The sequence below is a fragment of the Drosophila sechellia genome, chromosome 2R, assembly GCF_004382195.2.
Source record: "Drosophila sechellia strain sech25 chromosome 2R, ASM438219v1, whole genome shotgun sequence".
NCBI lineage: Eukaryota > Metazoa > Arthropoda > Insecta > Diptera > Drosophilidae > Drosophila > Drosophila sechellia.
Window position 1 is genome coordinate 4,120,353 of NC_045950.1, and position 27,086 is coordinate 4,147,438.

The 27,086-nt window shown below is 43.2% G+C and overlaps 1 protein-coding gene across 2 annotated transcripts in view; it reads right to left on the reverse strand.

Moving 5' to 3' along the window:
• LOC6608070 (diacylglycerol kinase 1) overlaps nucleotides 1–22,969 on the reverse strand; it is a 41,174-nt gene extending 18,205 nt beyond the window's left edge. For both annotated transcript variants that reach the window (XM_032714916.1, XM_032714915.1), the window contains exons 1-7: nucleotides 22,478–22,969; nucleotides 18,851–18,960; nucleotides 8,055–8,138; nucleotides 6,338–6,420; nucleotides 1,800–1,998; nucleotides 1,447–1,650; nucleotides 694–879 (exon numbers count right to left, since the gene is read on the reverse strand). In XM_032714916.1, coding sequence (XP_032570807.1) covers nucleotides 694–879; nucleotides 1,447–1,650; nucleotides 1,800–1,998; nucleotides 6,338–6,420; nucleotides 8,055–8,133 — 751 coding nt within the window. In that variant the 5' untranslated portion in view covers nucleotides 8,134–8,138; nucleotides 18,851–18,960; nucleotides 22,478–22,969. The remainder of the gene's footprint in view (nucleotides 1–693; nucleotides 880–1,446; nucleotides 1,651–1,799; nucleotides 1,999–6,337; nucleotides 6,421–8,054; nucleotides 8,139–18,850; nucleotides 18,961–22,477) is intronic.
• Nucleotides 22,970–27,086: the final 4,117 nt, after the last annotated feature.

Below are 27,086 nucleotides of genomic sequence, written 5' to 3' on the forward strand. Positions count from 1 at the left end.
GAGGGGCGCCCGACTTCCGGTGTCAAGACTTTTCGTCTTTGCTAGCGACTGCAATTCGCATAATTTATGAACTCATGAATTAGCGAATGTCTGCCTTGTTTTCCTTGCGCGTTGATATTTGCTTTTTTCCACTCGCTCCACTAATTAGCAAGTTCGGGAGCAAGTTAACTAAGTAAACGGCAAATAGGCGGGGTTTTTCAGCTTAGCCAGCTATCCTGCGCCATTACCATTTAGTCTATCAATTCGAAACATCTAGAAAACAGGCAATTTTAAATTTTACATTCATTTTATACACTTAAGTAAGCCTGCTAGTGTAGGAAAACCAATTTTTGCATTTAAAATCCGCCCATTTAAACACTTTTATGCAAAACTATTGTAACAAATGCTGCTCTCCTCCATTCGGAAAGCAATCAAAAAAGTTGGTTTTCCCCGAGCAAATGGAGCACACAGACGGTTAATTTTTGCATTTGAATTGTTCGCCGGCTCCGTATGTTGGCTGCCCAATCAGCTGGATGTGCACCTCCATCCCAATCCCAATCCCAGTCACACTCACAGTACCAATCCCAATCCCAGTTCCAATTCCAATTCCACATCACATGATGATTGCACAATAAGCGTCTTAATTGGAAGTCGCATGCACATCGTAATTCGGATGGGCGGTCTGTGTGGCGTAGATGTCTAATTAATGCTCACCATCAATTTTGCAATTAACCGAGTTGCTGCTCTTCTTCGAGGAGTTGCGGGACATCTGCGAGTGGTTGGTGGCCGAGTGCGAGGGACTGGAGTCCACGGAGCGACGGGCCGGATTGCTCGCCTGGAACATGCTGGGTCCGCTGGCCAAGGGACTCGGCGTCACCGTGAGCATCGGATGGACACTGCCTGTTGAGTGGAGAGTCGGATGAATTAGACGCACATATCACGTAAGTTCCCAGAGGCAGCAAAGAAATTTAAGAACCATAACTGTAGGCTTTAACAAATAAATGTGCAAGCACAATTCTTTAAAAACTGAAATGAAAGCTTTATATTTGATTATCGGCAGCATTGGAATTGTATTTTAATTTTAATCGATTTAAAATTATTGTATTATTATGTTTTATTGCAAAATGTAAATCTGTTTGTCATACTATTAAGCCTTGATAAGCCTTGAATAATACGGAACACGACAGATACAAAGGATTTATTTGTTTAATAACATTCATATATTTTTACAACATTTTTGTGGTCTTTTTATCAACATTTTTGGTTCATTAGAAACAAGTTATTTTGGGAAGATTACTCAACTTCCTTGTTTGCATATTTTTCAAGAGAAATGAGTATTCCAGAGAGTAGTTTAATGAAAGCAAAATCCACTTTAATGATCAAATCCGTACACATACATTCAAAGGACGCTGTTCTGTAAACTCATCCTGAATCGCAGCTCCCTGGCAGTTTCCCCCTGTTACTCACCCGTCTTGCTGGGATCGTGGGATAGATGTCCGCCCAGCGAGTGGTGTAATTTATCCGTGATGCCATGGATTTTGTCCACAAAGCTGCTGCGGGCTTGTGCGTGTCCCTCGGCCCCGGCCACGCCCCCCGTGCCACCGATGCCGCCTCCGCCTCCGCTGCACTGCGGCATCAGCTCGGCAATGCTATTGATGTTTGGTATGGAGCCTAATTACAGGCGGTCGGGATGTGAGTGGGGTGCGATGTGGGCGTGGGGTGGGCCAAAAAGAAATGTTCAGCGATTATTCACATGCACATGAGAGTGGGTGGAATGGGTATGGCTATGGGTAGTGTGGGTGGCAAGGACGATCTCTTACCCTTCGTGTGCGACGTGACCGGCGCACAGGCGGCCGTGCTGCTGATGGCGGCCATTTGATTAAGTGCCCGGCCATGCAGCTGGGCCTGGGTGACATTCGGCTTGAGGAAGGACACAAACAAATGTTTGGCCAGGTCCAGCGGCGCCTCGCAGTCGAGGAAGGCGTCCAGGAAGCGCCGGAACCCGTCGAAATCAATGTCCTGTGAAAAGAGTTGGAACATATAAATACAGCGAGTCCAGCCAACGATTTATGGGCACCTTTTGTTTTGTCAGTTTAAATCAAGCGAAATATTAAAAGGGAAACTACAATATAAACTCTTGAAAAGTTCTTAATAACTCATTCTAACTTATCCCAAGCTATACAAGCATGTGTGCACTTTGTTTTTCAACTTATTGAATATAACTTAACTAAGTGGATTCTAGTAGATCCAACTAGTAGTGCGATGAAGAAGCCGCGCAGTTTAAGCCCTTATTAGATAATATTGAGAGCTCTTAAAGCATTTCGAGGGGAAAACCAATCTATTACTCATTTCTCTTGCTGCAAGAGTGTGTAATAAATCTACCACAGGCCATTCACGAGTGACAAGTTAAAATGTGTGCAAAACACTCGTCGTTGCATGCCTCCTCCAATCCACTGCCTTTTTTCCCGGGAAAGTTTCGCCAGTGGTATCGAGTTTGCAGGGCGTGGCTGTGGCTGGGAGGGGGTGCGAGGGGGAAGAGCCACATATGCAACATAATATGTTGACGTTATTATGGCGAAAAACATTTTGCAGTTGCCGCCAACTCATCTTGTCGCTGGGTGGAGGGGGAGTGGTGAAGTAAGAAAGAGGAGCGGACGCCGTCATCGACTTTATTAACGCTGACAACGGAGCGTATGATTAATAAGTACTCGCCATATTGTGACATATTCTGAGATGATTTTCTGCGTGCCAAGTGAAGCGAAAGTACATTTATCTAGCGACTAAATGATGCTGCTGATGTACAAGGAAGCTGTTGAGTTTGTGGCCTAATTGAAGGTCAGATATCAGTGAGGCTGGGATTTATGCTTTAAAATTGCCGCATTACGCGTATGGAATACATAATTCTCCTGTGGGCGGGCCATTTTATTTACATTTGTCCAGTGCACAATATGCCCACATAAATCCGAGCTCCGTCCGTCTGTCTGTCTGTCTGTGAAAAAGGTTCCATGCCATTCGGCTCGTACGTGCCGGGGAATGTCCCTCAAGGATCTGGCGCCTCTTTATTTGCCATTTGGCAAGGGGTTCGCACCGAGCTGGCGAGTAACCGAGTACTGGTCCAGTTTTATGGATGCGGAATGGAATGGAACCTGGCTGAATGGGAATCGGGGCAAATTACATGTCAACACCACCTGTAATGTCAACACATTGACAGCTGCGGCGCGATTCGTGAATCAACAATGCGACATTGATAGACGCCGGCATCCGCTGACACTGATAGACGTAGTCCCGGGGATCCACACAGCAGCTTTTTGTGGATTTTACAGTCCCAGTTTGAGTCTCCAGTTGCAGCATCCCTACGAGGACGACAGCTAATCAAGGATAACAGCACGCGGGGAATGGGTGCGATTAATTGCGCAAGTAACGAAATAATCAGCAGGAGCTGGGCTGCCAGGACCTCGGCATGTGTATCTATTCTACCGAATTTATATCTGCCTTTATTATCAAACTCCTCACGAGCTGCTGCTCCTTGGGCTGCTCTTTTGCATCGTTTTGAATTTCGAAACATAAAACAAAGCAAACGAGCCAGCGCTGCCAGGGCATCAAGAGGTTTGGGCTCACACGAAGAACAAAGTGCTAAACAAATTTAGTTAATACAAAAAACATACAAAGTAATATGCATATTTCTGTGAAGTTGGAACTTTCTTAAGAAACTTTATATCAGATAAGATTAGATTATGTGGGCGGAACAAATGTATTACTAGATGAAAGTTATTCCTTATATAGAGCAACTATCTTGAATTGGAAACCATGTTATGGATTGTTATATCACTCGTCAACTTGTAAATCAAAAGTTGAATAAAACATAGGATGTTATAGGTACTGTTTTCTCTCCGTGTGCCCAACCACTTGCTAGCTGCTGGATCCTTGGCCATAATGAAACCGAATACAGGCAAATGGAAGTTTCTGCTCGTGTCGTCGTAGATACTAGGCACTAGGCACTACACCAGCATCCATGCCAAGAGCCAACTGCTTAAAGCCAGTGAAAGCAAATGGCTGCGACACGCCTAAGTGGAGAAACATCGGCATATTGTAAACCCGGGCACAGATACACAGATACGCAGATACGCAGATACGCACACTCTCGCAGGCACACACATAAATTACAACCGAGTCACACACACACACACACAGCGGCACTATAATAATGGCGCGAATGGCGTTAGCAAAATTTATTTAGCCAACAAGGAGCAAGGAGATACGCGTGCAAAGATTCTTTCCACCCTGCGCTCCTCTTATCTACACATCGTGGTAGGGATCCTGTTCCAACTTTTAGTTATAAACAATGAAAGGCGCAATAATAAGAAAGTTTTCCTAATATTTAATGTTTAAAATTAACTATTTAGTATATCATATATGGCAATTCATTTAATTAAATGATTAAAAAAGAAAACTATACAGTTAAAGTAGTAATATATTGGAGTGGAATAGTATTATCTGTGCTTATTTATTTATGCGAAGCTTGTAATTTTTCGGTCTTGAATTATTTTATTATTTTCATAAGAATGTCATAATGATTGGTACTATTTCAACGACCTCTGCTGTAATTCTGGCTTCAATCTGGGCTGGTAGGAGTATTCCCATGGATGCGTTATGTGACGCTATGCGTGAGCGCGTGGCTTAATGAATAAATATTCAAGCACATTTCGGGCGTTCGGTGCGTATGCGCGATATTCATTAAGCCCCTCTAATCACACACACACCACACGCACACAGGCTAGCATCGCACATACGGGCCATTTGGCACTCGTATCACTCCTCCACGACGAACATAATCTGCGCTCTGCATTCATTATGCATCGCAGTGTTCGGGGCATAATTTACGACCACCTGGGCTCTATTTCAATTTCTCGTCCTGCTGCTTTTAAGTTTTTTCACACCCAGTGACCAATTGCTGGAATCATATCATTTTTCATTGCCACCTGAGGACAAGCGGCTCCTAATGAACCTAATTAAAGCTAGTGGGCTACAAGCCGATCCTTGGGTGAAAGTTAAAGGCGGAGCAAAGTTAAAGTGTGTAAGCTGCTTATTTGGAATAGGAAATTGTTGCCAGGCAGCTCGTGGCACAACTCGTGGCATCTCAATTCATTTCGCTAACTGAAATATTTACGGGCATTACTTTTGTTCGGAAAAAATCGGGCAATGAAAGCAGCGAGTGCGCCAGGAGTACACGAACATCCCCGCCAGAGTGTTTCGATATCAAAGTGAATTCCGATGAAATCATTCACTCGCGCACGAGTCCAGTGCCATGTGGAAGGAAGAGCCAGGAGGAGGGGCAGGAGTAGGAGCAGCGGAAGCAGGAGGTGAGCCAGAGTGAGGGAAACTTAATTATACTTTTTCCATTTCGTTACGCTGGCAAAACAAATGATAGACCGGAAAACAAAGGGGAATCGAGAATGGTTTCGTTTGCATATATGCTACTGGCTCGAACGATTCCAAAATCCCAAATTAAAAATGTATATTACTGTGCAAACTGCACGTCCTGCGCTCCTGGACTCCTTGTCTTCCTGGTAACCCCTTGGTGATCCGGGTAGCTGGATCCGCTTGTCCCCAATGGGAGAGAGAGAGAGTTACAATTTATGCAGCTCCAGTGGCTCCTGTTCCACTGCCTGCTCTAACCGAATTGATGGCGATGCAGGCAGTTTCAAATTAATTTAGTATGTATAAACTTGTCAGGATATTCATTCGGGAACAAGGGTGCTGGCCGGGCAGCTCGGTGTCTGCTCTGTCTCTGTTGGCATTCAATTTCAATTTGGCATTCAGGCGTAAACTTGAAAAGTCTGTGATTTATTGTACGTATAAGAAGATTTACTTTCAATCTTTCGCCCCACCTGGATGCCCTTTCCCCTGCCCCAAATTCTATTCAGAGTGCTCCTGCTCCTTGCCAGTCCAACCATACTAGTGGAAAATCTATTTTACTCCAGGAAAACATTCGGAAAATCGAATCGTTTCCGAGCAACTAACTAGGCGTAAGAATCTCCCTGAAGATTTGGATTGAAAAGCATATGCTAAAGAATCAATAGGAATAGAAAGTTACTTGACTTCATTCAGAACATATTAATTTGTATCTTATAAATCTATTATACTTTTTTCTCAGTGCACACATGTGAGTTTCCTTAAGCTTGCTGAATCGCTTTCATCGGTCTTCTTCAGCCGCCTGGCTGGAGGATTAGAGCGTAAGAAGCAACGAAGCCCTTGACTTGTGCTTTGAGCAGGGTCTGCCCTCCACTCCTCATCCCTCCACCCTCGTCCGCTTTCAATTAATTGCACGAGCGGAGCAGGACATTCTGGCAATACTTACCCCATCCGGAATGCACTTGGGCGTGCTGGCGGCACTCGGCGAGCTGAACTCCCGCAGCACATCCTGCAGCTTTCGGGTGGAATCTGCAAGGAGCAAGAGGAGTTAGATGAGCGACAGGAGTTAGAGGACACAGGTGAGTGGTGTAAGCCAGGGATTATGCAAAGTTCAGTTTAGCCGGGCTACCGACAGCGTGCGGGACACAGGACACACGTCAATCGCTAGACTGGCGCCAGGTGAACTAAATCGACGTCTTAAGTGGGCCAGCCCGGGTGGACAGGTGTGTGTGTGTCTCGCCAGGTGACTCGGGTGGCTGAACTGCAGCGCAGTGGGATAATTAACTAATGGAAGGCGAGTGGTTCGTGCCGAACGACTTGGACGGACTACTGGCTGACATGCTCCAAGTGTATAAGCTCAGAATTAACTCCACGGGGAGTCTTCCGGCCAAAATGTTGCGTCCACAGCTTTATTAAACTAATGAGAGTTGTGTCTGCACTTGAATGCAGTCCCAGTTCCAGTTTTAGTATCCGTTTCTGTGCCTGCCCACCACCATCTGGCACTGACACTTCTGATAGCTTCGTACGGAGCTGCACCGCAGACTAAAAACATTTAACCGCACTCTAATAAGCACCTGCAGCCGCACCCACATACATATATCCTGTGCGGCACAGGATACACACACACACAGGACTCCCGAATGGCCACAGTCTCGAATTGCAGGCGAAGCTACTCCCAAACGGGATTAATGGTTTCCACACCTCGCAAATTGCTACAAAAGAGCTGGTGCTCTTCGATTCTGCTTAATTCAATTGTGGAATATGAAAAGGAACTTGAAACTGAGATTTAGTTTAGTTCTTGATTGTTATTAAGTACTCTATTTATTAGAAAATGGCTCAGGATATTCTATAGATATATTATTAAGATAACAAAGGGGTTCCTATTGCAGAGCTACCTTTTCAAGTGTGTGGCATTATTACAAAGTAATATTTTTGTCTGTCTGAGCTCCTCTGATTTCAAGGGGATCATTGCGCTGCCAGCTGTTCCGGCTGAAACGCAGCCCTATTCCTTTATCCAAGTGGATCTGGAAAGTGCTCCAAGTTCAGCATCCTGACGCACTGTGTGTGTGTGTGCTGCGTGTAACATCCCATAATCTATAAGCTCAACATTCCCATTTGCCGTTCACAGTAATTCCCTCCGCCGGGCAGCCGGCGAGATGAAGTGAAGCGAAGTGCTCACCCAAAGGTAAACTACTTTGCTGCTGCAGCAAAGAATGCAAACAGTGTCAGACATAACTGAAGGCGATGTGGAGCAGATGTGTGTGGAAAGGATGCTGCTCGGTATCGCTCGCTTTAAGTTGCCCCTTCTTAAGCGCTGACTGTCGAGGAAATTTGCTGGAGTTGCAAAAGTCCCAGCCAAGCGAAAAAGTAAATGTATCTGCAATTGTGAGGTGTATCTACTATCTGTTAATCTGCAATCTGCAGGTTATATGAATGGATTCGAATGGATTGGATGTGCTCTCTTAGTTAACTGCATTATATACGTTCTATTATTATCTAACAAATTGATCAAGATAAAGGTTTTTATGGGATAATGAATGAAAGCTGCAGTCTGCAAATTAGTCAAACTGCAAACTGTCAAAAGTGGTAAAGTGGTTGCCATGACTTGCAGAGTAGATGTGTGTTTTTGATTAGTGCGTTTTGATTAACTGCTTTCCACTTACATGAGGCCAACTCCTGCAGCTGCAAAAACTCGCGCGGCGACAATTTATCCCATTTCGGTGCTGCGATGCCAATATTCATTTTGCCTGAAAGTAAGCAATACATAACAAATGGTGACAAATTGTAATTTCCATCATAATGCGGGGCAATCGCATGGCGAGGGGCGATTGCATAATTTATGGCATTTGCATTGCGAGTTCGCATTGTAAGTGCCAAACCATCGACAAAACGCACCCATTGCCACGCAAATACGTGGGTCCTGCGTACGTGTTTGTGGCATTGGCAATCAATACTTTCAGCTGAATGTGTGCGATGAAAACTAAATTGCTTTAAAATGTTATCTCACCCCCCCCGTACTCACACACACACCCCCACCCCTGCCACACACACGTGTATCCTGGATATTTTCAGACTTTTCAAGTGGGCGAATGCGAATAGGTCCTGTGATGCCTGTCCAAAACAGCAGAAGGAACACTCGCAGAAGTCCACCGAAATAGAAGAGAAAGCCAAATAATAAACCACAAACAGATTTAATGTTAAATAAACATAAAAAAGATTATGATGATATGAAGTGCGTTGAAGTTGAAGTGATTCAACTTTAGTGCGGCAATTATGACTTTTATTAAACGTGCGTAGATAGAGCTTTTAAAACAATCATTTGTGGCATCATAATGCCATTTTAAAGTTCAATTTGAATTTTAAATGCGATTCCATTTGTTTCATTAGCCATTTTTGAAATGAGGCCATATATCATCATGAATTATTGTGTTTGTGTTTGCATTTCGAATGTTTTGAAGTTATGAAATATAGTTTTATGTTCCATGTTAGGCATAATATTTAAATTTCCAAAATTTGTGCGTAGTGAAATGGAATTTTTCCCACGGGTCTTAGTGCCTCGCATGTCCGGAAAATGTACCACTTTCTAAACTGGCCAATGGAATGGGCGCGAAAGGCCATTAGCCAATTTAGTTCACTGCCATATGTCAGCCCCTTTGCAAGTGTGTGAGTGTGCGTGTGTGCATGGGTGTGTCGCCAGCCGTTTGACACGTCATTACTCTGGCATCATCATCATCATCATCATCATCATCATCATCATCATAATCATGGGCATCGTCAACACCAGCATCATTATCATTATCATTATCATCGGCGTCGTCATCGTTCCCGTTAGGATGGAGGTAATCACGAACCGCTGGCTAATCAATGGCATAATTTCCCTGCGGTATCTCTGTCACAGTTGTGACGTCACACGGGCACACACACACACACACACGCGGGAATCAAACGCCTACGCATGCAGAGGCAAAGGTATGTGTCAGTCACAAACAAACAAACAGACAGACAGACAGGCAGAGGGACATATATGTATGCACACCCATATATACCTTATAAATTAGAGGGGGGAATCGTATTTGATATATATATGTATGTGCTTGGCTTTTCTGCGTTCCCAATTCGCTCGGCGTTTATTTTTACTCTCTGGCCATTTAGCGTTTTTATTTATTCATTTCACAAATCTTCTCTAAAGCTTTTGTCTTGCCGAGTTTATATTTAGATGGCCATAATCAACTGATTTGCCAAGCTATCATTTTATCCACTGCCGCGCACTTGTCAAGTGAAATGCTGAAGTGGAAAAGTGGGAAATGGGAAATGATATTTCCTGAATGAATGATTTCCGCTTGCTGCAAGCATAGTTCGTCCCTTTTTGCTCGTAAAACTTTAATATAGCCCCCATATTGCCATTATTTGCAGCTCATTTGGCTTTAATGCCCGGAGCGCGTTAATAGTTATACGTATAAACTAATGAAAATGCAAATGAAGCGCGCAAATAAATAGTGCAGCTTACACGGCGTATGCGCAATCTGAATGCTAATTGCGCCATGTTCTCTCCAGGCATCATCATGAAATCCAAAATGTTGGCTAAACTGAGTATCTGGGTATCTGGCTATCTGGTTAGCTGGACATTTGACTGCTTTCTGCGCGTAATGGTCACTTGGCCAGAGTGAAAAACTTCAATAAATTGGCTTGGATTTCGGATTTCTCAGTCCTTGTTAGTCATCCTGCCGCCCTTTGACATTGGGGTACACAAAAAAAAGGACATCTGTGGAGTTCAACGGACCGCCAAGTGTCGTGCTTTTTATGCTATCCACATAAAATATTATTAGACTATGCGTCTGCTAGGATTCGGATTCAGCACACAGATGTTTATGTGCATGTTGGTTGGTCCTCTGATTGTTTTAGCCGAAACAAAATTGCCATAAAATCTAGCACATAAATGTCGGACACAGGGCCATTTTTACGCTTCAAATTGGACCGCCAAATCATTGGACTTCTTTGGTCCAGCGTCCTCTATCTTTGGGCATTTGGGCATGGCAATAATAAAAGTGAATCAAATAAAACAGCAGCATATTGCGTTTTTTATGGCCTTTAGCTTGTGGCCCTGTTTAATGGCCAACGCACTCTGATCGCGGAAAATCATTTTTTCCAGCACATCAATACCCATTTCGTATATTCAAAAGTGGCCCAACTTGGCTCGCCTCTGAATTTTAATTAGTATAACAAGATTTATGCTTGCAAAAACGAAAAAAAAAACACTCCACTTGTACAGGTTTTTATTCATAGCGGGAAAGTGTTTTGTTTTCATATCACGCAAATGCCGCATAAATATGATTTAATGGCTATAATCAGGCAAAAAAATAATCATTAATCGTTTAATAAAAGCGCGAAACCATAATCCATAAATGGTAGTGTTTTTATGTTTGCTACAAAAGAGAAGCGGATGTTAGTTTAGCAAGGATTTAATACATTAATATTAAGTAATATGTATGTGTTCGAAAATTGTTGAATTAAATAAGGGGATTTAATTTGGTATGGAAATAGTTCCTTGGACAATTACCAATCATAAATTTGTAAATTGCTTGCAGCTCCCGACAATTAAATTTCATTCCTTTGATGAATCGCCAATTGGGAGATATTTTCGCCATGAATGATTGAGGAGTCTTCTCTTCTTCTGCCGCACACGTGCATACAAGTGGGCATTGAATAAATAATTGCAAATCAATTGATGTCAGCCATACATAATTTATTTAGACGCCTCGCTGGACCAGAGCTCGATATTTTCAGACTTAATTTAACTTTTAAATGCATACGCATACGATACACGTCCGTGTGCAAACAGGACTCCCAAAAAACCAAAAAAAAATTCAAAAAAAAAAGGACGAGACGAACAACACAGCTTTAATTAACGTGGCTGATTTGATCGGCAGAAATAAATCCATCAGCACGGGCTGGCCATGCATAAATTCGAATATATTCAATCGACTGCTCGTCCCTTTGGCATTGAGGGCTTCAGAGTGCGGAAAATGTTTATCCCGCCGAATTTGAATGGCAACCAGAGTTTGCTTTTATGAAATTGACATTATTGTTTATCTGATGCGTGGGCGGGCTGCCTCGCAGTAACTATCCAATTGTTTTCGCCTGACAATAATACAAACAGCCAGCGAAATGCGAAAAAAACACGCAGCATGATTGTCAATATAACCAGTGCACACAACTTACTCGCCTCTGTTTTTATTTTAGCTGAGTGCACAGCAGCCTCCAGCAATGGGAGTCCTGGATCCTGCATCCTGGATCCTGAACCGTGAACTTATGCCGCACATTTTGGGACAAGCCGAGGTAAAACTAACTAGATATCGAAGAAAACCAATTTGGTTCTTCTGAAAGCAGCTACAAATAGATACGTTTTATGCATTTAGTTCAGTAAATTTGGGTTTGTTGCAGAAGCACCTCTTATCTTAGTCTCACATTTCTTCTAATTCATTCTTTTAGCCCTGCTATGACACCACTTCTCGCCAATTTATTTGCCACTAAGTTTAATAGTTTAGATTTCCAATGATCGAGCTGTTGCCAATCGGAAAATCCGCTCTTAATCCCGGAAATTTTCGCTCTAAACAAAAGTGTTAGCATACTTTTCGGGGAATCTGCGAACGGAGCTGCGGGGCTTACATGCATGTTGCATGTGGCACCCAATGTGGCATGTGGCTGACGTGCGGCATGCCCGCTCCCCAAACCCTAGGGCTTCGTCGTAAGCTGCCATGTGGACACAGCCGCGGGTCGAGGGTCAGTGTAAAAAGTACACGAAAAGGGAAACAATTGCAACATACTAGCTTTTATTCATACAACCATTGGAGGAGCATTCATTTATGTCGGTTGAACCCTTCCTGCTCATCCTGAAGAGTGTTTTTTTTTCCGTGTATCCCCGAGCCCGCCAGCAAATGTCACACACCACCATGCCCGCGGAGTCGAACTGCCGGCGGACCGGACATCTGCTGCACTAAATAAAATACGGGGATAAAAACACGGAAATACCGCAGGGCAGTGGGAGGGGAACCTCGAAGGGAAGCCACGGAGCAATTAAAAGCCTGGATATACATGGCAGGGCGCGGCTGCGGAGTAAAATGCAATTGTGTTCCACTGACTTTGACAGAGGCCGTCGCGAATGTCTGCACTGAAAGGAAACGGCATGGCAAATCCAAGGAATTCATATCTTACTTTTATATATTGAGACTTTGTTGAATTAGAGTGATTGGTTTTAAAATTACGAATTCCCCCTACCAAGAATTACAAGGAAAGTTAAATCAAATGGAGGGACAAACAAGCAAACGGAAACTTAGTAAGAAGTATGTAGGCTTTCGAACGGGTATTTAACATAAATTTTAAGTTATTTTTTGTTAAAAAAATATAGAAAATGAATCAAATGTTTAAAATTCTCCTATACATTACGCTCGAAATTATTCGAACTTATACTTAGTCTCTTTGAATATATAAGTGAGCTTTGAAGTTCATAGTATGAACAAACCATTCTAAAGCAAGTACCTCAAAAAGCAATAAAACATTAAATTGAATAATGTATTTGAAAGCTTAAATGTATTTAAAATTTATAGAAAAATTGCTGACCGTAATTCAAAGAATTGTTTTTGTTTAAAGTTAAACTATTTACACTAAAAAAAAACATGTATGGTACATTAAGTTCTTTCAGAAGAAAGAACTTAACTCATGTCCTTAATCATTATCACAAGGATAACCTTTGGGAGCAATGGAATCATATAAAACTTGTATTCAAAACTAATGCATTTGAGTCCATGTCAGATTCAATTCAACGCATTTTCCTAATCTCCCAGACCAGACGACACTGGTCACGGAGCGCAGGAAGCGCGCTTTAATCATGGCGTCTGGTCGCGTCCTTTTTGCCTTTCTTCCACACTTCCGCTTGTCAACTTGAGAAGGGTGGGGGGTGGGGTGGCCGGAAACGGGGGTTGGGTAATCACAGGGCGGAGAAAGCGGCGGAGAAAGCGAAAAGCGCGCTGTCATTGTTGTTTCGCTTCGCTTCGCTTCGCTTCGCTTCGGTTGAGAACGGCTGTATTTGCCCGCGCGACTCTAAGTTCCATAGTTCGCCTGCTTTGGCCATGGCTGCAGCTCCTTTATCAAACGCTGGCCAGGCACAATCAGCCGCGAGACTGGAGGCGCTGGCAACAAAGGAAGATGACAACTGTTTCTGGAGGACACGGGACTGGGACTCAATACACACAGCGCTCTTCGCTTTTGTGACAGCAATTGAATCAAATTTATTGTCTGCATCCGATGCCATGCAGTTTCCACTCGACGTCCTAGTAGCGAACCCATTGTCAGCGCGGCTTGTAATGTCACGTCCTGTTTTTACGAGGATCAAGTGCACAAAGTATGACGCCGGAGCGGTTGCGAATGAAAAAAAAAAAAAAATTAAATATAAATGAGATTCGCGCGTGGATTTGGCGCTAAGCTTGCGACCAGCACTCGAGCGATAAAAAATGTCAATAGCCCGCGGAAAATGGCATTAGAAGCATCCATCCGCACGGAAATATTGTTGGCTAGCAAAATAAATAATGGCTACAGAAATTGGTAATAGATTCGGAGAGTTGAATGGATTTCGAAGAGGATATATGAATGGAATCCAAATGCATATTGGCAAAGTACTTAATTTTCAGCTGGTGCTACCCTTACCAACTGACGTTGATCGTTGTTTGCGTTCAGTTTTCCAGCAGCGTGGTCATGAAAAATGGTTTTCCGTTTTTCCCCCACCCAGCTCACCCATCTCACTTCAAACTGGAGAGCCGAGTGATGAAGACATTTCGTTCTTTGTACTTCTGCGCGATTTAATTGCTGTTAATTGGCCAGCTAAACAGTTGATGTTACTTTGTTTTATTGCCAGCGAAAGGGAGCTGGGTGTTCGGGCAACTTTTAATTTTATTTACGCCAAAAGACCGACAAGTACGTGCCGTGAATGCGTAATTAATGCTCGAACATTTTTTATGCCAAAAATAACTCCGGCAGCAAAGTATTCCGCTAGGAGCAGCGCAGCGCAGGATGTGGCAGCCACGGGCCAAAAGGAAGCCGGCGAAAATTCCCAGCAAAGCCTGGCCCAAAACCATAAAAGTAGGCACCATAACCGAACGACCTGCGCCACGCCCGCTTTAACCCATTCGCCACCCGATTCCCGTGCCATTCCGCCTCGTCATCCTGTACAGTGGGAGAAAATGATGGGCTAGAAGTTAGAAAAGCACTGCACTAAGTACTAGAGAACAGCAAAGTTTTCCTATATAATAATCTAAATAAATAAATATTTCTTGTACTTGGCGATTATCCTAACTGTTTACATTGACTTTATGTTAACTAGGAAGCAAGCCCATAATTAATTGAGTTCCTCGTCCATTTGGCCAGTTTCTGCCCAGTGTTCCCCAATGTGCTAAAATACATTTCCGTCCGGGCTGCTCGAGAGTTCTCCCTCCGGCGAGCTCGCCCTCTGACAGCCTTCAATGGAAATTGATGACGCCACACCTCGCCTGCCCCATTTCCCATCATGCCCCGCGGGGCACGTTGTATTGGGAGGTGTGTTCATCTTCGTCTTCATGTTCATGTTCATGTGCCGCCGGCGAGTTTAATTTCTTGAACAATAAAAACTGTTTTGTCTTCGATAAACAGAAGCGTGCTGGAGGAGCTGGCCGTGCATGCCGGCGATCTATAAAAATAGACAGCCAAACAAACAAATCGATGCCCGAATGGAGGGACGCCGCGTCTTTCGGCACATATAAAAATACGCCGTGATCTTATGGCCGACCTTACACATTTGCAGCACCTGGCCAACTAGTTGGCCAACTAGCCAAGTAGCCGGTTCCAACCAAGGTGGCAACCATTAGCCAGCTGGCCCACAGAGATGACAATTTTCGCTAAGGATTCCTATGCACTTCTTCCTCGAGTAGGAAAGCAGAAAGATATTCCTTTCAATTAGAAATGAAGTATTTCCAATCAGTAGATTCTATTCTATCTATCTATCTATTAGATATCTATCTAGTATTGATTGATTTCAAATTCGATCAGCACTAGTGCTCAAATAATCAAGCCGAATCCAACGGAACACGGAAATCGCAGCGGATCGCGATGGAGGGAAAGGCGATTTGATTGAATTGGCACAATTAGAAAGATTTCCAGATTTGCTCGCCTTGTTTGAGTTTGTTTTGGTTGCGGTTTTAGCCGCTTCCCGAACTCGTGGATGTTTACACGGATGCCACGGCTCCTCATTTCCCCTGTGGTTAAATATTTGATGAACTAAAGTGGAAAATTCTTTACGCGCGCAGGGGAAAAGTGCTGCAAGGAGCGGAAAGTCAAGTGCCTGAGCTCGAACCTTCTTTAAGCGGAATTTCGCTGGATTTCCTCTCCTTTTTCTAACTATTTTTTTTTTTGTGCTATTTTTGGGGGATATTTAAGCCGGGCCACGCCCCTCTGGTCAGCATGACAGATGAGAAATAGCAGCACTTCCTGGGCCAGTGGCCACATCGATGCGGATTCGGATTCGGATCCGGAGTCGGATTCGCTTTGGCCTGCAGCAATGTCCGCACTTACAACACACAACCTAAAATAGCAAATGCTTTTTGGCTGCCCCAGATTACAAGCGCACATGTAAAGGGAGAATAAATCTGTGTGGTATCTCGTAACCAAGTGAATACAGTGAGAGAAATGCAATTAAAACAAAAAGAAATAAAATTATATACGTTAAATGAATATTAATTGGGCAAATGAATTACAGAGTGCCAATGGCATTTGCAAGTGTGTTAGATAATATCTATCAGTGATATGTTTCTAATAGTATCTATCTAATAGATATCCTTTATCCTTTCGATATAGTTCCTAATATAAAATCATCCAATTAAATGTTTACAAGTTAAAAACCAAATGATATAAGGAGTTGGAAACAGTATTAGTATTTAGTATGCAATGTATCTTTAAGTCAAACGGCACTTAATATAGTATCTTTGAGCTTGAAAACCCCTGAGCGAACCTGTAGGATGATTTACTCCATTACTAAACCCTGAGCACATAAATCACTTGTGTGGTGTTCCATACGTGTTTGTTTTCTCAGTGCAGTGCACAGCGCGTAGCACTCACCACCCGATTGCCGTCTGACGTCAGAGCCCCTTTCGACCGCTGCGAAAATGGCCATTGAAATGTTGACGTCGACGGCGTTGCGAGTAACGGATTTGTCTCTGCCCTGTTATTGTTTAACTCACAGATACTCCTGGTGTGCGAGTGTGCGTGTGTGTGTGTGGTATCTGTGCGGTTTATTGACATTCAGCGGCCAGTGAGTGTGTGAGTATTTGTTTTGGTCAGAGCCAGAGCCAGAGATAGATGAAAAATTGATTGTGCTTCACCTCAACAACTTGGCAAGCTGAAAAAATACCCGTCCAGGCATACTCAGTCATCATTCATGTGTGTCAATTAGGCCTTCCCGGCGATTGCACAATGCACTGAATGCAGTCGTACGTCATCGTCACCAAAGTCATAAGCATGAGATACTCTCGGAACTCTCAGAAGTAGGCTGGGATTATGCTCGGGTTGCCACTGACAACACAGTTGGCCAGCATGGAGATGGAATGCCTGACACATGTAACGCATTTCGATCACTCGAAAATCGAATAAATCAAAGACATGACAAAATATTGAAGGCATTTGTCGCTTAATTGGGCTGCCACGCGTTGCCGGCAACAAATACAAAAACAAAGGCCACTTCTCCGACGAGGAAATGCAAAGGCGGAGGCAACTTTGACTGGCAGTTGCGACAGGCCAAATGCGAACCGATATCTGTCGTCCCATCAAGGAGAGAAGTTAACATCCCTCGTGCAAAAATAATGACGTATTTTCAGGCTTGCCACGAATATTTCAGTTAAAAGACAAAAAGTCAAGCGCTCAGATGTGTGCCACATGAGAGTTAGGTTTCGATTTATATGTAAAAATGATAAAAATTATTATCAAATAGGGTTTTTTTTACATATTCGTAAACTTGCAATGAAATCGGAATGAAATATATAAAAGGGAAAAAGCATACTTTTAGTCATAAGAAGGCATTGCACACTCATTTTTCTCAACTTCGTAGGACCACCACATTTGGTGTCCATCTCTGCGCACGCACACACTCACACTTTCCAGGACGATTCTTCACAGCACGTTACCCCTGAATGGCACATACCGCAACGGACTTTGGATTACAAGCGTTCTTGTGAGCCGCCCATTTGCGCGGCAGCAACAGCACTTTTCCTTCCGAAGGACCAGGCACCCACATCACACACACGCACACGCACTTTGCACACTCACACACGCGCACATTCTTGACGGGGTTGTCAGACGCCATTATCACATATTGCCGTCACTTTGCGTTCGCCAATGCCGCTGTATTTGTGGCCGTAATGCGCAAATACCTCGTATGCCAAAGGTCCTGTCCGAGTCCTTATTCGCATTGTCGCATATCCGCATCGGGGACATATGCAAATGGTAAATGGTGGATGGCAAATGGCAAATGGTAAATGGTAAATGGTAAATGGTAAATGGTAAATGGTGAATGGTGAAAGGCAAATGCCAAGTCGGTCAAATCGCTTTCGCACATGAGCCTTATTTGCATCTCATTAACATCCGGTGCTCTTGGGCTCCAGCAATGGCCGTCGTGACATTTCCGCTGCTATTTCTATTCCCATTCCCATGCCTATCCCTTTTCTACTTGTATTTCTATTTCTATTTCCGTTTTCCAATATGCCAAGGGTCGGATAATTATTGCACTAAAAATGGATTATTGGCGGGCCACGCCTAATGAGCATGTCCCGCGATGATTGACATGATGCGATGTGATGACTGTGTGCGCGGGGTAGTTAATGTCACATATTTTGATAAATTGTTTTACGACCATAATTTGTGCAGCTTTTATCGCCTTTTTGTAATGGCTTTCTATTAATGTTTTATGCGCCGTAAAAGTAGCTCCACAAAACACGCATTCATCATTATGCTGATAGTTGATGGCAGTGGCAACAAAATGAAATTAAATTATTTACACGCCTCTCGACGGGCGTCTTTTGCATTTTATGGCAGCGCAAACAGGCCGCTCTCTTATTTATTCAGCATTCTGTTGAACACGCGCTCAAATAATTTGTATTTGGCATAACCTTTTGGGGCCGGCGGCAAACAGGGCCAAACAAGGGTTAACAGCCATGTCCCAGACAGATACAGATACATATTTAGATACAGATACGCTGAAAAAACAACTCATGGGAGTTTACCTTTCCCCAGTAGTTGGGAAATCCAACAAATGTGCATACCACAAGCCGTACAACTTCAATCTAACTTTTTTCCCCGTGCACAGATACAAGATACTAGAATGATGTTTACATTTTGATGAGCCCGAAGAAGCGAATTATTTGACTATTTATACGTGTTTACATACCTCTGTGCTGCTTCTTCCGCGCTGGTTCTCCAATAGAAAGGGACGGCGACAGGGGAGCGTGCCGGAAAGAGACGGGAGATGGGTGGGCTCCGCCGCGGGCTTAGTGCATCCTGCAAAGAAATTAGCGCACGCAAAGTCAGCGGAAGTTGCGAAGAAATCTTTGGCGCAAACATCCAGATAAGGTGGGTTTACCCATGTTTGTGCCGCAAATATTGTTGTTCGTACTCAATCGCTTTGGTGAGCGAAATTAGACTGGAAGACTGGAAGTTTTACGTCTGTTTTTCAGGAGTATTATTACTTAATTAAATAATTAATTCAACGGGTTTGCTTTGGCTTTTAATCAAGGCAACCAACTTGGCCAACAAATAGTGCCACACAGTACTTTCTTGGCCAAGTCCTGTGCCGGTGGTGGTTGCGTCCTTGAAGTTTCTCTGCGAGTTTCAGAATTTGCCCCGCAATAAATTCATCTTAATATCCCAGCAATGTGCAAGTTTCGGTCGTCTGAGCGCATTTTTCATTCTAATGGAGTCGTCTGCACGATGCAAGCAAACTTTTCTCCTTTGCAGCGCCGCAAACAATGCCAAATTATATATGTACATAGGTAACACATGGGATAGATTCAAGAAAGTACAGCATGGGCTCAAAAAATAGTAACAAAGTAGATGAAATATATAAAGTTGATTAACTTCTTTTAACTTCCATAAGTATATAAATTCTAAATAAAATTGTAACTATAAAATTAATAAATATTTTCCAGTGACTAGTGCTATTATCTCATCCGCAACTGTAACTACAGAGCTACATCCCTTGGCGTGAAAGACATGTTAAATACTGTGAATAGTGCAAAACTTTGACAACAAAGTTTGTTGCTGAAATTATTTCTGAGTTGTTCAATGTGTGAAATGGAAATTATTTCGGCTTAAAGCCCCCAAAGAGCTGGTGCAAGTGGGAAATGGGGTTTTAATCAAGTTCGAGCGAAGTTCATAAGCGAGGCACGGCAAACGGGGCGTATGCGTAATGTTCAATAGTGTAGCCAAACTTCGATTGGCCGCACTTTGCGTGGCGATAAGTTGCTACCATTAAATGCTCGTTAGTAGTCATTGCCATATCTGTATTTGTAGTATTTGGCAAATTATCAGCCAACGAATCGTTTGCGTTGCTCCTCTAATCAGCGCTGGGCAAACAAAAAACTGACATGAATGAAATTTACAGAGCACCACGAATGGCTCTTTTTCGTTACACTGGCCAGCAGGAGTTTCGTTCAATATGAATATCAAAACTAAAAACAGGCTATTAAATGCTTTTTGTGAGAAATGACAGTGATTTTTAAATAGAAATGTCCACAATAGATGGCAGCAAAATGTTCGACGACCTTGACTTTTTGTGAAAGACGAGAGACTATATTTAACTATATATACTTATATATTTGCAATGGAAATTCAAGGCCATCTTTTGCCTCCCCTATAATTTGTTTGCCTGAACTTGGCTTTAGAACAAATTGTAAAAGTAATTCCTCATTGTCTGCCAAGCCATTGTTACGCCGAACTTTGTTGCCTAGTGTTATGAGTTGGGCTGCGTATCTTTCTTGCGTATCGCGCATCTAACCGCGGGCTGGAAAACCGGGGGAAAACGGGCGAAACTTCAGTGGGAGGGCGCCACGCCCCGGGGCAAAACGCTTGCCTCACTGATTTGCGTGTGCAGCACACACAACAAAAAGTAAATAATGAACAAAAAAAAAAAAAAAGAAAAAAGCGGACTGGGTGTGGGCTCTCGGATTTTTGGGATACTTGGGTGCTGTGTCACATTTCCGCTGCGAGCTTCGTGCTTTCATTTGCCATTTTGTTTGCTCGGCTGGCTTATCACATAATTTGAATAAAGTAGCTGCAATCTTGTGTCAGTTTATCGCAAATTAGAGCGACAACGGACAGGGGTGCAGATAAAAACAGCAGCTAAGTAGCAGTAGAAGTACAAATTGTCTTCGGCTACAGGAGTCCATGTGGTTGGTAGAGAACATTATCGAGCATACGCCCTGGTGTCTGATGCACTTGCTGCCCCCCACCCAATTTGCTTACTTTGTGCGGCAAAATCGAATTATGCACGTGGCAGCGGCGACAGGTGAGTAGCAAGGGGCAGATGTGAATGGGCGAAATAATTGAATCAGGAGCAAATTGCAGGACATGTCGCCCGCCAGCCTGCTGGCAACTGTCTGCTCCCTTTTCCACGTCACGGCTGTTGGTCGGTGTTTCCCGTGTGATACTGCTGCTGCCTTTTTCCCGGACGTTTAGCAAATTGCTTGACACTTTTAATTATGGAAATCGACTAACGTTCTGATGGTTCGCGAGGATATAAGGGTTTTTATACGAATTCGTCACTTCACTTTTTCCGGTAAACGTCTATTTAAATGTGAGAACATCAACCATCCAGCCAGATGAAATGGCTAAACTGGTACATAAACTAAAATAAATCGAATCTGCTTGGGATGAAATAAAAACGAATTCGAGCGGGGAGTTAAGCAATGGGCATCTGCCCCCTTTTTGCACAATGCCAAAAATACGCAATCAAAATTTCTGCGAATTTCGCGGGGCGCCGTTAATCGGAAAACCATTTTTCCCTCCAGCAGTGAAAAGCTAATGAAAGGGGAAATCAAATTGAAAATTCAGCGTCACGCGAATTATGACCGCTGCTCGATAATTGTTGTATACAAAGAGAGATAATCAAACAGCATTTTTAATTGCTGAGTAAATATTTTTGCAAATGTAAAATAGAATTAGTAACTTTTACACCACGCAAAATAAAAATGACATAAAGAAAGAAAAGAAGAAAGAGAAAAGAATTCTCAAAGAATTTTAAGAACGACTCCATAAAAAAGGTTATGCATATTTCTTACATTATTGACTGGCATAAAAATACAGAACAAAAACAAAGAATTATCTGGCTTAATACTCTTATGAATATAAAACTAAAAATAGTGATTATCAGAGACATTTTTATTCATAAAAAACAAAATAAAAATGAATCAAACTTGCTCCCTTGTTGGCGTTAATTTAGTTTGCGAGCTCAAAAAGTTATATTGACATTTGCAGGTGAAAACGCAGCAACTTTGTGAAGAGCATGTGTTTACTTTTTTCCCAGCGAGCACTTTTCATCTGCAAAGGAATCCCTCTGGAAATGTGTCGGAAAACATTTGCCTGTCAACGGGGTCATAATCGAACACGTCTGTATGTGGTGTATATGTACTTGGTGGGTTCGGGGGAGGAACATTTGGTAATTGCACCTCGGGATGCTTAACATGATGCACAGGCATCGCGAAATATTAAGACTGCCGCGACAGGCAATATCGGGCATTATTTATTTACACACTGGGCTCCCGGTTCTTTATGTCATCATAGTGGCCCGGCTGGCTTTCCATCGGCATTTTCGGCTTGTGAGTGAGTGAGTGCTTTCCCCGCCGACTGCTGCTCTTTTCCGCTCTGACTCATGATGAAGTGAAATGAATTTTCCGAGCATCCCGACACCGAAGGTGTCTGAAAATTTACATATTCCGGGCCTGAAACTGGTTTCGCACTCCAGTCTTTGGTTAATTTGAGGGCACCCCACGTGCACTCACACCCACGCACTATGGCTCACCTTTTCGCTGGATGGGTTTTTCCTGGTTGTCCTCGCTTTTCCTGCTTTCCCCTCAAATTAATGCTGCAGCCGAGGAGGTCCTGGCAAGTGCGGCTCCTTTTGCTGTTGTGGCACTTTTCACTAGCATATTTTGCTGCGCAGTTTGACGCGTGTAATTGTAATTTATTCACGCTTAAGCCCGGCACATGGCGAATGTTGAACAGTTGCTGTTTACACTCACTTTGAAATCATTTACAAGGTGTTTAACTGCAATATCGCTATATCTTCGCGAGGGGCGCAGATAAAGCATATTGTAGTTTCTTTGCTTTTTATGGTTTGTTATGGTTTTTCGCTTATTTTTTTTTGTTTGTTTTTATATGTTTACTACAAAAATATATGGTTTTGTTTCGGGGGATTTCCTGATGATGAACTCAAGACCGTTTCTTGATTTTCGGGGAGCTTTTCAGCTCTTCTTCCCAGATGCGATTGCCGGCACGTCCACTAACGAAGTGAGGGCTGCGGCCGCTGGGCCTTTCTTTTATAGCAGCGCGCTCTTTGCGCCCGCTCTCTTTCTCAATTCCTCTCTCTCTTTCAGCTTTCATTCTGTTATCAGTGGCTTCGCTCTTTGGCGCCCATCTCTTAAACAGCTGAGGGACTCTCTCTTAGCGCACTTTCGAATGCACTTTCTTATCAGCACCTCTCGCATCTTGTGACGTCACCGTGGAGCACTTGCCCAATTGCACGTGCTATGTGTGTATATTTATGTGTAAGGAGTGCATAATGGACGTGGGCTTTGGTGACTTGTGGCTATAAATTAGCCAATAACCTTTGTACTTGTCCAGATTTTAGCTGCTCCCCTTGTTTATTTACACTTTTCTCTCCTTCAGCGCTTTTTGCTCTCCGCCCGTTGTTTCTTTGTTATTGTTATTCTTACTGTTACTGTTACTGTTGTGCCTTTTGCATCTGGGCTCTCTGTTGATTTATCTGAAAATACATTATCCTGGAGTGGCGCATAACTTAAACTCCCACTCCCCCTGGGAATTTAATATGAATAAATGCTTACAGCAAAAGTTTTGAATATGTCTGTGTACTTTTCCGGCTCTCTCGATAAGCAGCCCCTAGACTTCAGACAAAGTTTCGGCGTTTTTAAATTACGAAAGTTTATTCTTGGCTATGTTTAATTGTTTCCAGTTATGCTACATTCGTGTAGTATTTGAATTGGAAAAGGGCATTCTGAAATGTTAAATTGCTAGAGAAGTTAATATGAATATTAAGACTAAACTAAACTAGTTTTTGATGATTTCCACTTATTTATATTAATGGAATTTCCTTTACCTTAAGTATTTGAATTCACTATATAAAAACGAGTAGAATTTAATAACTTAAAGGATCCTACAATTACTGCCATGAAAAATCAGTTATTCGGTGCTTGTTCTGCCGATTTCATCAAAAAAATGCCTGTGAAGCGAAATGTGAACCATATGAAGCATAGATTAAGCCGGAATCTGCCACGAGAATTGCCGAGAATGTACTGTCGAAAAAAAGGACTTCCTCCGGTTCCTTTGCTCCGCGGCTACGCATAAAAATTCGCATCAATTTTTCTGCGCTTTACAGCAGATTGCCACTTCTGGGCCCCATCTCGCCACTTGCTTTTTCTACAGGGAGTCCAGAGTCCTGGCTCGCACACACGCACACAAACACAAGCAGACTCACGCACACATTCGCACTCAGTGAGATGGGCATGCAAAAGCGTTGCCATTTTATCGTTGCCTACTTTCAGGCAGCCGCCATCAAGCTGTGCCAGAAATTGGAACTCGTCGTCCTCCTCCCACTGCCCCACTGCCTCCGCCTACTCTCCTTTATTTTTAGCAGAAGCATAATTTTTTATTGATTGGATTTCAGTGAAAATCACTTCCGGCGATAAATTTGTTATGCAGGCAGCGATTCGTTCGATTATGTATGTCCTGGCATTGGCTTTGCCATCAGCTTTCCTTTGACTTCCCAAAAAACAGGAAGAACTTCCGTGCTGGCGAAGGAATATCTGACATTTTACAGGAATACTGAATACTGAATGTGTGTGTTTTGATTTACTTCTGCGTCAATGTCAATCGAATCTGCAGACTTCGAGGGGGATATCCTTGCTTGTTTAACTCGGAATTTGTTTGTTTGGCTTTCCTCATGGCTTTCGCCATGCACTAATGGCCGTTGGGGCTCGGCAAATGGGAATGGAAATGGCAAAACGGCAAATGGCTACGAGTATTGACAAAGAAAATTTGCAAACTGTTTGCCTTACATTACATATGATGGCCGGGAGCGGAGCGGAGGAGGAGGTTGCGAAAAGCCTTTGGGCCAAATCAAATACGAGCACAAATTCCCACAAATTACTGCAAAATGTTATCAAAAAGCCAGCTACGATGGCTGGTAATTTAATATTTCAATCCCCGGCTCCACGGGGTCATTGATCCTGGCTATGACCACGTTGTCCTGCCAACCAGTAACGGGGCTTTTAGGATAAACATTAAGCATCGAGCGGCGTAAAATCGTGGCAAATGAACCACTAAAGACACGTCCATAACAACAGCTGCTGACCCACACACACACACACACTCACATGGCAGAAGCAGTCCGAGGACATTGGGCCTGCCCTAAGAGAACCGTGACGTCACTTGTCCTTTGCCAAGAGAGGCAGTTGAAGAGCGCTCGCTTATGAGCGCCTGCGCGGAGCAAGGACTCTTTGGACTTCCGGCTAGCGCAGCGACCATATGACATCATTGAAAACAAACCCCAAGCTTTGGTAATGAAATTATGCGTTTCTTTGCCATTTTTGCCACCGCCTTGGGTTCCTTGCAGGCGAGAGTGTGTGCGTGCGTGCCGTGTCGGTGTGAATAGTTTTTGGCTTCTGCTGTGGCGCCTATGGGAGCGCTGACGTCACTGCTGCCATCGCCGCCGCTGCCTGTGCACTCGAATGTAAAATTGGCAAATAAATAGGATTTGATATTTAACGTGCCGCTGCAAGGAAGCCATGCGCAGACGATGGTGACATAAGACCGAGTCGGAGCAGCCAAACAAAATACCATCGCCGACTGCAGTGTTGCCATCGATTTTGGAGGGCACAAATCTGGCTAGGGAACCATGGAGGAGACCATTCTCTTTCATTAACTTCAAATAATTCTAGTTTAAATCTAATGCCTTATGTTAAAAGTTTGGAATTTAAGTAAGTAAGCATAAATTGCATGCTTAAGGTTAGAGTAAGGAGACATCTCTTTCTTACGGACGAACAGAAGAACAAACGGACAGAGAGGCAAACGGACGGACGTTGCCAGATTGACTTCGGTAGTGATCCTGATTGAGAATATGAATACTATACAGTTTAGGAATCTTTTAATCGCGTCTAGCTTACCCGTTCACTATACCAGAAACGGCTGATAAAAACAAACTACAGTGTAATTCTAACAATATGGTATGCTTTTTAATTGCTTATTTTAATTGAACCTTTAGCCATAAAAACGATAAGAAGACAGCACTTGTCAGGTGACCGTTGGGCGGGCAAAGGTCACCAAAGCCGAGGGAAGACAATGACATTTCGGTGGCCTAATTAAATCATGAGCACGTGCACCATTTCCCGGCTTACGCGACTTTTCAATCATCACCCATGCCCCCAGGTAAAATGGCAATGAATTTCGCCACACCGCACTAGGGTCCTTCGCCATTTGGTTTGTTATTGTTTTATGCGCTATTACTTCCACTTTGATGAAGGGCTCGTCCCGAAGGATGCTGCACTCAATGCGCCGCTCCGTCGCCACCCCCTCGTCGCCGCAATTCGGTGACGGGAATGGCTAAATGGCTGAGTGGCCAAATAGCAATGGCAGAGTGCTGCCTTTTGTGGCTGTTCCTTTTTTATGGACACGCCTGTGTGTGCGGTTAAGCGGCGAGACGTTGCGCCATTAATGCGAAGCGCACTTTTGGGCGCGCTCTTTAAAGTTGCAAGTTGGCAGTAGGATGGCTGAAGTGCCGGGCACTTTGACCATAAACCGGAAGTCAACAGCCAGACATTAGGCAAAAGCTTTAAAAGTTAAATTAAAGTCTATATAAGTGACAAGATTACAGTTCTTGATGAATGTGGACATCCTCGATGCTATGGAAAGGAGAAGAATATATATATTTTTATTTATTCCAAGAGATATAGTGTTGGGTAATTCTTAAGAATATTTATCTGTTATGTAAAGATATAATATTATGATGTACGGATTCTTCTCTTAAATTTTTTTTTTTTTTAAATTATTCCAAGATTACATTTTAGTTAATGGTTTATTAGACATTCTTATAAATATGTAACAAAGCTGAATATATGCAATTACTTTTCGTTCTAGTTAGGAATTCTTCTCTCTAAAATGATAACAATAAAGTTGGACTAACTATTGAAGATTTGAGCTAAATCTCTTTAACTTCGTCAGCCCAGAAGTATGCCATACATTTAGATCCTACCGATTACCATCTGTCGTGATCGCCCAACAAAAACAAGAAGCAACCGACTGACCGAGTTGGCAGACTCAACTCTTCGCCTTGTCTTCGCAGCGCTCAGTTTCTTTCAGCCAGTCGTTCGCGTCGGTTGTCCGTTGTTGCTTGTCCG